The sequence below is a fragment of the Gossypium raimondii genome, chromosome 9 (genome assembly GCF_025698545.1).
Source record: "Gossypium raimondii isolate GPD5lz chromosome 9, ASM2569854v1, whole genome shotgun sequence".
NCBI classification, from domain to species: domain Eukaryota; kingdom Viridiplantae; phylum Streptophyta; class Magnoliopsida; order Malvales; family Malvaceae; genus Gossypium; species Gossypium raimondii.
Window position 1 is genome coordinate 10,131,972 of NC_068573.1, and position 12,947 is coordinate 10,144,918.

Here is a 12,947-nt window from a genome sequence, read left to right on the forward strand (position 1 = left end):
AAAACGCACACTAATGAATGTCAAACAATCAGCCAATGTAAATAAACGATACAATATAACAATAGTAAGAATCTCATATTATGTTGGATAAACATTAATATTTAAAGCTAAAGAATTAAAAGGAATATCAAGTAAATTAATACGAAATAGCTTTACAATAGAAAAATAAAAATGAATAATATGCAAAAGAGGAAATTGAGAATCATTAATATACAATAAATTACATGCAAAATATTTTGATCATAAACAATATATGTATGGGTTTGAAAAAGGTTTAACGAAACATAAAAAGAAATACTATGTGAAATTATGTTATTAAAATAAATTTTAAAGTAAATAAATATGTAATATATCAAATAGCCTACATACTTTAATCTAAATAAATAACATGTATATGAACTAAAAGTCTAATAATAATACAAGAAATAATATATAATAATGTAAAATTTTAATCTAAAAGAAATAATTCGTATATATAAAAAATTGGTTTAAGAGAAACGTATAAACATATTTAAAAAGCCCTTAAGGTCAATAATATATATAATCAATAAAATAATTTAATTCCAAAGCATGCGTGTGGGTGTATATATATATAACACTATCGTATAAGGATATTATCATGCCAATCTTCTAAAACATAAAGATGTATAAGAGAGAAATTAAAACATTGTAAAACTATTAATGAATGTGCACCAATTATATCGAACTTACCCAAAAACGTGACAAGTTTAAATAATAATACAAATAATAGTAGGATTAATAAATAATAATAATATTTTTAAAATAATTGATAAAAAAAGAAAAAAACAAATATGAAAGGGACTAAATTGCAACTAAAACAGGATTACTGGGGAAGAACATAAAGGAAGCCTAAAAAGGGCCCCCGTGCAACGCGCGAATAACATGGGGGACCGAAGTGGGAAATATCCCGTCCCCAAAAACGCTGCGTTGCATGAGGACCGAAATGAAATTCGCAGTAAAATAGGTGGCCTAATTTAAAAGAACGATAGAAACTAGATTGAGCCGAGATACAAAAGTGGAGGACCTGGCGCGCAAATAACCCTCCCCATGCCAAAACTCGCGGATCTAGCCGCGGTTGGATCGGGTCATCAGGTACGGGCCCTGCAATCAATACGGCGCCGTTTCTTTCCCGGCATTAAACTAAAAAAACTAAACCTAAGTAACCCTAAACCATTCCTCCTTTTTGCGCCGCATCAAAAAAACGAAAGCCCCCCTATTTGCGCCGCTTCAATCAGCCAAAGTTCCGCCCAACTCCGATCCGAACGGAGTGAACGAAGCTTCCACGGCGTCTTGGCGAAGGTATAATCTCTCCCTTTTCTCTTTTTGCTTCGTAGAGGAGTAAAAAAGGGATTTACATTACTAGAAAATGAAATCTGCCATTACTATTTAAAAAAATCGATCTATTGTTATTTTTTGTTCATAAAAGAATCAAAGAAATAAAAGAAGAAGAGAAGAACCGAAAAGGAAATCCAAAAATCACCTCAAAATTTTTTGTATTGATATCGTGTTTTTTTTTTACAGAATGCCTCATCCTTTTTTCGCTCTAATACAATCGTTCTATATATTAAGAAAACAGAATAACAAAACCTCCTTTTTTCGCTATTTCTTTTTCTTTTTCTTTTTGCTGCTTATTTCTCTTTTTCGTTCCATTTTTTCTGTCACTTGTTTCTGTGTCTTTTCTGTTTCGCTGCGTTCATTGTGTGCAGGCGTACAGAGGCCGTACGGGGGCCAGTTGGGACGTGGCGCGGCTCGTGTGAGGCATTGCGCGTGGTGGGCACGTGAGGAGGCGTGCGGCGCTGGGGCTGAGTAGAGGCAGGAGCGGCGTTGTAAGCTATCAGAAACCCTAGGGTTTCTGTTTTCGTTTTGGGCTTCAATACAATTGGGCCGGAGTATTTGGGTTTGTAACCGGGTTTGGAGATTGGGCTAATTAGGCTTAGGTTAGGTTTGGGCTAGGGTTTGGGTCTGGTGTTGGGTTTCTCGGGTTTGGGTATTGTATTGGGTATTAGATTAAAACGATTTGGGCCATGCTGGGCCCATGTATTTGGACTTTGGACTTTTAAATGTTGATTTGGTTTATATTTTTTTGATATTTTTTTGTTTATTTATTTCGGATTTGGGCCCGAAAAATTGGGCCTATTACAGTAAGTACATAAAAAATTTAACTTACCTTTACTAAAATTGAATTTTACACGTCAATACATTAAATATAATAAAACGAATTAAGAGAAATGAACACTAAATGTATATTTTAACATTTATTCTTAGCATAATTCATTTACCGGTTCACTATCGATTTCATTCATCACTTTTCATTTAGTCCATAGTAGACTCAACTGAACAAGCAAGATATGTGAAAATAACACTGAAATCACTAGCACGAATGTGCTTATCACTGAAATGCACCAAAGTGCATTATCATTAATTTCCACTAAAGTGCCACTACACTAACACACTCAAGATTTTCTAATGGCACGCCAATTATATCCAACTAGTTCACATCTTGTCTACATGGACCTTTAAAATGTTATTAACATTAAAATCATTTATTGATTAGCATCATATAAAACTTTACATTCTTTTTAATTTAGTCCTTATTAGTATTCACTAATCACTATAATCTCAATTTGCATTCAATTCACTTTCATATAACACTTCACTTGAACATCTTAACATGAATTTCTTAACTTACATAATGACTTTTAAACTCTTTAGAATTTAGTCCCTTTACCACAACATCATTACACTTAACCTATTCGCTTGCAAATGAAATTCAATTCATATCATCACTACTCTTTAATCAATTTCATAATAAATATTAACTTATTCATACATAAATTAATCGTATAATAATTAATATAACAATTTTATTATAATTTGCACTTAGGTTTAATTAAAGTAAAATTCTTGAGGTACTTACAACCAAATGCTTGGATGAGCTTTCTTCCTCCTCCACTTTTTTACTACTTCTTTCCCTTTATCAAGACCTTGTTGACCGCTCATCTTCTCTTTCTCTTCATTTTCATATCACAAATACACAAGTTTTAATATAAAAACAATTATCAAATATTATTTCTTTACATTTTTTAAACAAATAAACATGAAATTCATTAACAAACCTTATCATCCTCACCTTCTCTTCTACACCAAACCTTAACTTCGTCTTTCTCTCTCGTCCAATATGTGCACTAGTTGTCTCTACAATAAACTAAGCTTGCTATAATATTGTTTTATCGATTTCACTAAAAATCCATGAAAGAAATTGAAGAAATCAAGTTTAGGATAGTTAATAATGGCAAAGAGTACCTATTTAGAATAAAATGAAAAGTTGAATAGATGAAGAAAGGAGAGTGGCATGAGCATAGAGGAGAAATGATGAAAATTCTACATAATTCTATAAAAATATCTAATTATTTTATCACTAAAATATTAAAATATTATATAAAAGTTTATCAATCATCATTTTAATTTTTAATGGTCATAATTTATTCTAAATTTCAAAACCATCTAATGGCTCAAATTTCACCAACTCTTAATTATTTCTTTATGGAATGACTATTTTGCCCTTAAATTTTCTCTATAATTTCATCTTTGATTCATGATACACTTTTGATATAATTACACTTTTACTCCCTCCTTTTCCTTTCAACTCAATTAAATCCTTTAATACTTTTAATTTTCACACTTTTATTCCAACACTTTTCATACTCTTATGATTTATTCAATGTCACACCTAGATATTTTTAAGGACTCGAATTTAGAGGAATTTTGGGACTTAATTGAACAAAATAGAGAATTAAAGAGACTCTACTAGGAATTTTGGGGAAACTTTGTAACTGTCGAGTAAATAGTTAAGTTCTAATTCTGGTTTGGTTAGATTGGAATCGGCTGGTTTCATAGTGAGGGACATAATGATTTCTAACGATTAGTTAATAGAGTTTAGGAGACCATGTATAAGAGATATATAAATAGCTGAAAGTGGACATTCTGGCAAGGAAGAAAAATTATCTTTAATTCAGTTTGTAAATTTCTTTTTACTTTATTTTTCTTATTCGATTACTCCGAAGAATAAGAGAACTTAGAAGGGCTCTGCATAGAGCAGAAGTTGTGAGAATTGGAGTTTGGAAATAGAGAAAATCGAGTGATAGGTAAGCTTTCTTAACCTTCTGTAGCCATAGATTTGAAGAAATGAGAGTAAGGGCTGCTTACTAAGTTTTTTTAAATTTGGTTCTGGGTTTTAAGGTCAAATAACCTCGATTTAATCGATAAATGGTTGTCATGCTTAGCTGCCAAGATGAAAGAGACTCTGACGTTTGGACAAGCTAAGCTAATGAGGATTAAAGAAACAAAGTGAGTTTCTATGCTCCATCTGTAGGTGATTGAAGATATTGAACTGGTGATTGATACGTGTCTATGTTTGTTCTGTGTTGTCCGAAACTGTAGTAGAGTATGAACATGGTGACTGAGTATGCTAGAATGCATGTATATTAAATGCTTATTTAGTTATGAATTGAAGTATTAATGGGTGAAGAACCACATGTTAATGAAATTAATATAAGTGTTTTATGTGAAATTCTTGTAATATATATATGATAAATGGGGTACGGGGGGAAATACCATGATGGGGTGGTCAAAGATAGGAATAAGTGGTGGAATAGAGGAATGGGCGGGTTGTTAAAGGAATTCAAAGGGGTTTGGTTGCGTCGTGGAATGATATCAACTGGTTCACTAAAATGAAACTGTTATGACATATATCGACTGGTCCTTCGGGGCGACACAATGACTACGGTTTATAGGTTCCATAGAGCAACACAGTGACGACAGCCTACAGACTCTATGAGGCGACACTGTGACAATGGTATATAGTACATACAAGGCAACACCTCAAAAGAGGTTAAGGTATAAAACCATTGCTCGACTATGGAAACCAAAGTAGTCTGCCAAGATATTAAATATGGGGTTACATGTGTAAGACATTAGCTCGGCTATGGCGACATAGGTAATCCATTAGGACAATAAACACGGGGTAGTCCGTCAGGACATTAAACAAGGGATTATATGTGTAAGACCTTAACTCGATTATGGCGACATAGGTAGTCCACCGGAACAGTAAACATGGGGTAGTCTGCCAGGACAGTAAACACAAGGTTGCGTGTGGAAGACCATAGCTCAATTATGACATCATGTGAAGTCTACAAATCAGTGAATTGAGAGACCTGCCACGGTATAAAGAAGAAGTCGTGTTGTGAATTACTTGACAAGTCAAAAGACAGAATGGAGTTGGTGTGTCTGGGGAAGCAGGCTAACGAGACAACTAAGGGGTTTGCCAAAGGCAATGATGAATGGAGCCTAGGAAGAGTCTTAACTTAGTTATGCATAAAAGGAGGGAAAGACTCCTTAGACAAGATGGTAAATGTGATGTCTTCCAAGAAGAGTCCGCTAGAGAAGTCGCGGATTCCATATTGTTTAAGCAAATACAAAATAGGTTATTATAAGATACAATCTTAAATTGGAAATTGACAAAAGGGTAGCTGAAGGAATGAGTAAAAGCCAAGAGTATTCATGGGAGGAAATGTCAGCCCAAGGTTGAATGATTAATAAAGTCTTCTAGAAAATAGTAATAAGTTGAAGTCTACCAAGACCTTGAAGCTTTGGAAAGATCTTGTAAGTCTACCAGGGGTGGGAACCTGAGTAAGAGGTAGTTTGTTGTGAACTATCTGTCTACTAAAGTATCTTAAAGAATAAACTAAAAGAATAAGTACTATGGGGTTACTTGAGGGTACGATATTTACCAAAGAAAAGAGGATTGTGTTAAAGATCCACACTCAAGGTAATTAATTGAATAACCACAAATAGTTGTCGCCGGTCAGCAATAGAGAATAGGGGACAATAATGTAGCATATCAGGAAGGGTGCAATGAAAGCGGAAACAAGGAATAACCAGGGTAAGACCCTGAAAAGAATATATTTAGATAAAACGTGGACATGATCAGATGAAGATTTATACCGCCAACATTCGGCTCAGAGTAGTGGTAGCTGGGCTACACCAACTAAGTTCGCAGATTTCCCCTACGAAATCAAAGGAGTTTAACTTTATGCAAAAAATCTCCTTTCTTAGTGAGACCTATTCATTCAACTTTATAAAAGACTATTTATATTATATAAAAAAGAATAATAATTTATTTGGTCCTCCAATTTTACAAAAAAATTATTTTAGTCTTTCATTTGATTTTTTGTCATCTCTTAGCCCTTAAACTTATATTATTTGTCAAATCATCCCAAAATGGATGAGAAAGTTGAAGTTTGTTTGCTGATGTGGTGGCATCCACTTGTATGCCACGTGTGTCAACAATTAATTAATTTTTAAAATTTAAAAATGTTATTATAATTTTTATACGTTTTAATAATGTTAATAATTTATTTAATAGTTTTTTAAATTTTAAATATTAAAAAATTAATTAATTGCTAATGTGGCATACATATATATGTCACATCAACAAAGTTAATAGACATTAACTTTTCATATATTTTGAGGTGATTTGATAAATAAGGCAAGTTTAAGGTCTAAAAGAGATAAAAAATTAAATGGATCGCTAAAATATTTTTAATAAAATTAAATAACCAAATATATCATTGTGCCATAAAAAATTATTCAACCTTAAAATTCTTAAACCCTAATTCAAAAGGTGAAGGGCTAAACCGTCGTAAAATTTAAAATGATTCTGTTTAGCTTACTTTTCTTTAAAGGTGATTCTCTTTTCTTTCTTTTATAAGATAAAGGTGATTCTCTATTTCTCTTTGAGAATCAAATACTATTATGTAACAATTATGTTAATCAGTATGGCTTGCCCATGCTTCGCATTGGGTAGTTGTTTGTTTTATCAAATTATAGAGTAAAATTTAAATATTAAAATATATTTTAAATATATGTACTTTTGTACATTTGAAATTTAATATATATGTTTTAATTTGACATAATTAATTTAGTTCATATAATTGACACCTTTAATTATTTTGATTAAAATGATGAAGAATTTTTTTAAAAATAAGGGTCCGTTTGTTTAATTGAAAATGATTTCTGAAAAATGACTTATTTTTCTAAAAAATTAATATTTTCATTGTTTGGATGAATCATGTAAAATATTTTCGTTATTTGGTAGATTTTTGAAAATATTTTGTAAAATCTATTTTAAATGAAACAAACATACATTTAAGAATTTATTGTCTTCTCATTGTTTAATTGAGTTTATTTTATATTTATTAAATTTATATTTTAGGCAATACATCAATTTAAACATTAAGAACCAGTGGCAAAGAAAAAATCAATTACAAAAAGAAATTCCCTAGTCTAAGAAAATAGATTACACAAGAATACATAGTTTAGACACATCGTCTATGTACAAAAGTCCATAATTCCATTTCCATACCAGTCATTTACATCCAACTACTATGTTAACATGATTATGACTTACAATAAGAGAAGTATACAGATAACTAAAATCATTCTTATCGTCAATGGGCACATTTGGATGGAAGATAGAGAGAGCACGAGCAAACTTTTCAAAACCTATAATTCCATTATGCTTTGTATCAAACAAGTCAAATATCTACAATGAAATCAGAAATATATTGACAGCAACTCAAGTGATATTATGCTAACAAGAATTATTCTTTCAAGGATGGAGACAATATTAATTAACATTAGATAAAACTACCTAATCATCAAATATACTCTCCTTTTTGTTTGTTTTGAACAACGCCAATTGGAACTCTTCTTGTCAAACAGTAATATAAATAAAACTTAAATACTACAAAGATGAGAGTGAAAGAACCAACTCAAGACAAGGAGTGATCATCAAGCCAAAAAACTTGGCAAACATAACAAAAGATATCAATTATATAACAAAATGGGAACTATGAAAAAAACAAAGACCTTGTTGATCAGCCCATCATCTATAACAACATTGCTTATCTTCTTGAAAAGCTCATAAAGTGCTTCTATTTCACTTACACTAACTGCATGAAGATAAGCAAAAAAAAATTTTCAGTAGAATGACTCAAGAACTAAAATAACACAGGCAAAAACTGAACAAATGTTAAATCAAGCAAAAGCATTGAATTTATCTCATAAGCAATATAGAAGAATATTTAAAAAGAAAAAAAATGATAACATACAAACGGTCTCTCTTGCAAGAAGTTTAGGATCAACAAGACCTCTTGATTGCTTGTACAAATCATTATCACATCATTGCAGCACTAAAGCAAATAAATGCTTCAACCCGTCTATGCACTGCAACATGATATTCTCTTCAGATCAATACACTCCATACCTAGGCAAATAGCAAAAGTGACCAGAAATCCCATTCATGTCATTCTTTCCATACACACGATCATTCTAAAACCAAACAACAGGACTAACCTTTTAACCATTTCCTAATTTTGCTGACTGAAGACCAAATATTGGAGTTGGAATCTGATAAAGCCGGAGACCTCAAGCTCAAAGTGAAATCAATATATGTCTTATAAATCAAACCATGATCTTAACCTTTTAACCTACTTGAATTTTCTTTTGACCTAACGGATTTAAAAGCATTCCATAAGTGTTTCCCCTTCCTTATTTTTTGTGCATGGAGGAGCACATAAATAATTAACTCCTCCATGTTTATTTCTCATACATGGGAGATCAACAAAATACAATCAAGTAACACATACAACACTATTTATCATGAATCAAGAAATGCAAAGCAGAGGATAAAAATAAGTAATCCTACCAAACAAAGAATTAGCCAGTTCATCCATTTTACAAAATTAAGGGTGACCACAAATCACCCATCTTTGCTAACATCCATTCCAGTGTTGTAGTATAAAACAGACAATCTAATAAAGAGAAGTTGTTCAAAATCAAATACCCATAAAATCAAACACATCAAAAGGCCCAATGCAAACACAAAATCATTAACTCCACTACAAATTGAACTTGATCAGGATCCCATCTAATCAATTCCACAAAAAATAAAATTCATTTAAAAAATATATATATAAAGAAACCGAATTGCCAACTTAATAGATCTATTGAAGCGTAGGAATTAATTAAAACTACCTACTTTAATCTCACATCGATTCAAAAAGGTTTCTTTTCAATTATTATTGAGGAATAACCAGAGGGAAAACGAATATATGAAAACAAAAATGTTATTACATTTTGCTAAGAAGCAAGCAAACAAATCATATAATTCCAAAACGATTCTAAATTTCTCATTATTTCCCATAGTTAATTGTCTCACCGTCTATTTTGACAATTGATTTTCGAACTTGAATCGACTGATTTCACTTGAAGTGGCAAATCGCTGAAGGGAAGTAGACGAAAAAAATTGAAGAGAAAAAATCACTTAATTGTTGAGAGTTTCATTTCTGAAAAGACTAGAAATGGCTAGGGCTTTTTTCTTTTTGTCAACAAAACTACTGCTGGTTGTTTTTTCTACAGAGATGAATCCTGGGTCGGGGACGCAATGAAGGGAAGGGGAAGGAGAAGGAGAAGGAGAGAGCATTTAGCAAGTTCTGATGGAAAATGTCTTACCAAAATAAAAAGGGTAAGACATTTCCCTCCAAAAAAAAAGCCTCCTTTTCCCGTGTTTTATAAAATGTTTTACCGTGGAAAATCATTTTCAGCCTAACAAACATCGAAAAAGGCTGAAAAGTTTTTCTTTACAGGTAAACAAACAGAGTCTACAACTTTTTAAATAATCATGCTAAAATAGATTTTCCTTTTAATTGTTAGGAAGTCACTTTTTAAAAAATTATATGTTTAAGTATTTGGACAGGCTAATATCACTATAAAAGTAGAGAATCAAATTATGTCAAATTAAAACATAAAATTAAATCTCAAGTATGAGTATACTAAAAGAATAAAATATACTTTGACTATTATTTTATATTAAAAGAATAAAAATAAAATAGTTGTATATGTATCATGGAGAAAAGCCTAGGAATTAATTTTATTCGTATATACATAATTTTTCTCAGAAAATACATTTTAACCCAAAAAATTATCTCTATATGATAAGTTAGAATGTGTACTTTTCAAAAAAAAAAGTTATACCTTAACATTTTAACTGATATAGTTGTGGATAATAATGATATGAATCAACTAATGTTAATAAAAAATATAATACAAATTATGTCAAATTAAAATAAAGATTAAATTTTAAGTGCGATTCTAGTAGAGAGATTCGACTTGAAATTTGACCACCATATAGGTATAATAAAGTATTAAAAATAAATATTTAAAAAAGAGAGTCATGACAATTTTATAAGATTGTTTACGTAAAAAAAGAGTACATTACCAATGTAACAAATACTCCCTTATTATATTTTAAAACAAATGGCATCCAACCCATAGCCGATTTTAGAGTTTTTTTACTCAAAAGGTAATTATCATTTAAAATTTTTTGACTGAATTTACTATAATTAATTAATCCAAAAAGAAGATAAATAAAAAAAATAAATTAATAAAATTAAATAAATAATTAAAAAAATCACTCCCCACTTTTTCAAAAGAGTTAATTTGTATACGTGCAATTTGGCCCAAGCAACAAAACCATGGGCCGAAAGAGGACATTGCAGGCTTTTCAAGGTCAGAAACTGACATCTATTAGGGCTTGGGTCTGCTTCATTTCCATTTTCTGGAACATCTCTTAGAACAATGATAGATGCTTACGTAATTAATTTATCCATAAACTTCTGGAACTTGCATTAGATATAATGTTAAAATAATACTTGTCGACAACCTAGCTTCTTTATTGATTATAATGCAAGAAATTATAACGACAGAAGATCGTAGAAGAACATATGAAACTATTTCATTGTAAAAATCAAGAAAGTTCAAGAGACAGCTTATTCATCCTTTATATATGATAAGTTCCATTTGTACATTATATTCATCATTACTGTATTCCCATTTCATAGAATCCAGAAGAAAGATGGCTCTCATCTCCCAATTATTTGGCGATGAAATTTACGACCCTTTCCTTTCAATGGTCAACAAATGTCCAGTCCTTAACACCCCAACAGATTGGAAAGAAACCCCAGAGGCCCATGTGTTCATATCTGATCTTCCAGGGCTCAACAAAAAGGAAGTGAACGTTGAGATTGATGATGAAAGGGTGCTCAAAATATATGGAGAAAGGAAGGAGGAGAAAGATGATAAAAATGTTAAGTGGCATAGAGTTGAGCGTTGCAGAGGCGAGTTCCGTAGGAGTTTTAGGTTGCCGGAGAATGTGAAGACCGATGGAGTTAAGGCATCAATGGAGGATGGTGTGCTTGTGGTGACTGTCCCCAAACAAGAAGTGAAGAAACCAGAGAAGAAAATGATTGAGATTGAGGAGATCAAGGGTTGAGTGAAAGAGATTTGAGAAAATTTTCATGTTTTGTTTCAGTGTTTTCTTTGGTGTGTTTCATGTGTGTTGTTGTTGCTGCATTTTCATGTAATGTGTATGCTTCTGGCATGTAATACATGGATGTAAAGTTATGAATAAAATGTTTATTGGTTTCTCTTGAGAACGCCTTGTTCTTATAACTTAACTCAAGCCAAAATTCTCAGTAAATCACTGAGAAAAAACCTTTGAAATAAAATACATGTAAGATAACTTGAAGATATGTCCCAAAAATTTCATTTGAAAAATGAGAGTACTTGATTAAAAATATAGGTTCGAAAAGTGGGTTTGAACGAAAAATAAGACCTGTTTTTTTTAAATAGGCTAAGCCTCAAATAGGATTTTTTTACTCAGGCCGAATCAACTGTTTTGTTGTCATTTCGATGCTATTTTGTTGCCATTAGTTTGCTATCATTTTCTTGTTACTGTTTGGATATTATATAAATTTTGTTTTATTATTAATTTTGTTACTATTTTTGAGACATTTACTTGTTAAGTTGCAAATATATTAGTATTATTTAAGTATAAAGATTTTGGTTAATGGATTTTAGATTTGTTGAGAAACATTTATTTTAATGTTTTTAGTGTATTTTATATATTATATTTTTTAAAAGTTTTTATATCAAAAAATAATCTAAAAAAATTAATATGGGCGGGTCAAGTCAGGCTCGATTTAGCATTTTTAATCTAGATCGGACTTGGAAAAAAAATTAGATTCATTTTTTGGGCAGAGTCTATACTTAAAATTTTTCATTGATCTAACCTAAACTTGACTCGATTTGACTCATGATTAGATCTAATTCAACCCAAAATCATGATTAAAAATTGAATAAAAATTGAAAAAGTTAAAATCTTGTTTTTGGTTGAACTAAGTCCAATCATCTTAAATAATTTAAAATTGGAAATTAATAATATAAAATTGCTATAAAATTGTTGTAAATAGAAGAGAAAAGAAATATATAAACAAATATGTTTTTAGTAAGTATAATTCTTAATTCTTTATCAAGTAGTTATACTATCAGTCTATACTATTATTTTAAGTGTTTTATTGAGTTGGTGTCAACCTTAATTGGATTATTAATTCAGTTGTTAAATTACGAAAATGTTCTTTTATAATTAAAATAAGTTATAATCTTTTAGGGTACTTTAGTATTTTTTCATTTAAAAACCAATAAAAATATGCATATGATGTTATTTAAACTCAAAACAATTACATTAATAAAACCTTTAATTTATCACTCAACTAAAACTTTATTTTGATTTTTATACATTTTAATTTTAATTATGCACACTTTATTACTTCCATTAATTGTATATCTAAACTTACTATTATTTAAGTGTTTTCTTGAGTTGGTGTCACTCAACTGGGTCATCAACTCAATTGTTAAGTTAAGGAAATGCCATTTCATTATTAAAATAAGTTATATTATTCGAAAGTATTTTAGTCTTTTCATTAAAAAATAAAATATGCATATAATGGGTTTTGAACTCAAACCAA

At 30.6% G+C, this 12,947-nt stretch overlaps 1 protein-coding gene and 2 long non-coding RNA genes across 6 annotated transcripts; 2 read left to right on the forward strand and 1 right to left on the reverse strand.

Moving 5' to 3' along the window:
- Positions 1 to 994: 994 nt before the first annotated feature.
- LOC105798390 (uncharacterized) lies at positions 995 to 2,108 on the forward strand. Its single transcript, XR_001135062.2, has 2 exons — positions 995 to 1,320; positions 1,728 to 2,108. It is a non-coding gene; the product is annotated as an uncharacterized LOC105798390 (long non-coding RNA).
- A 5,256-nt stretch (positions 2,109 to 7,364) lies between these two features.
- On the reverse strand, positions 7,365 to 9,638 carry LOC105798391 (uncharacterized). Of its 4 annotated transcripts, none has more exons than XR_008188643.1 (3): positions 8,193 to 9,637; positions 7,951 to 8,033; positions 7,365 to 7,584 (listed from the first exon to the last, which is right to left on the reverse strand). It is a non-coding gene; the product is annotated as an uncharacterized LOC105798391 (long non-coding RNA). The 4 variants fall into 4 exon arrangements; XR_008188642.1 differs by lacking the exon at positions 7,365 to 7,584 and having other exon boundaries at positions 7,790 to 8,033; positions 8,193 to 8,591; positions 9,302 to 9,636; XR_008188641.1 differs by lacking the exon at positions 7,365 to 7,584 and having other exon boundaries at positions 7,790 to 8,033; positions 8,193 to 8,347; positions 8,437 to 9,635.
- Positions 9,639 to 10,862: 1,224 nt separating this feature from the next.
- On the forward strand, positions 10,863 to 11,529 carry LOC105797838 (18.1 kDa class I heat shock protein). The gene has a single exon (XM_012627742.2). It carries the CDS (start codon positions 10,928 to 10,930, stop codon positions 11,411 to 11,413), a length of 486 nt encoding a protein of 161 aa, XP_012483196.1. The 5' UTR covers positions 10,863 to 10,927; the 3' UTR covers positions 11,414 to 11,529.
- The last annotated feature ends 1,418 nt before the right edge of the window (positions 11,530 to 12,947 follow it).

Coding starts and splice junctions, on each gene's coding strand:
- LOC105797838 (XM_012627742.2), top strand. CDS start 10,928: ATGATAAGTTCCATTTGTACATTATATTCATCATTACTGTATTCCCAT.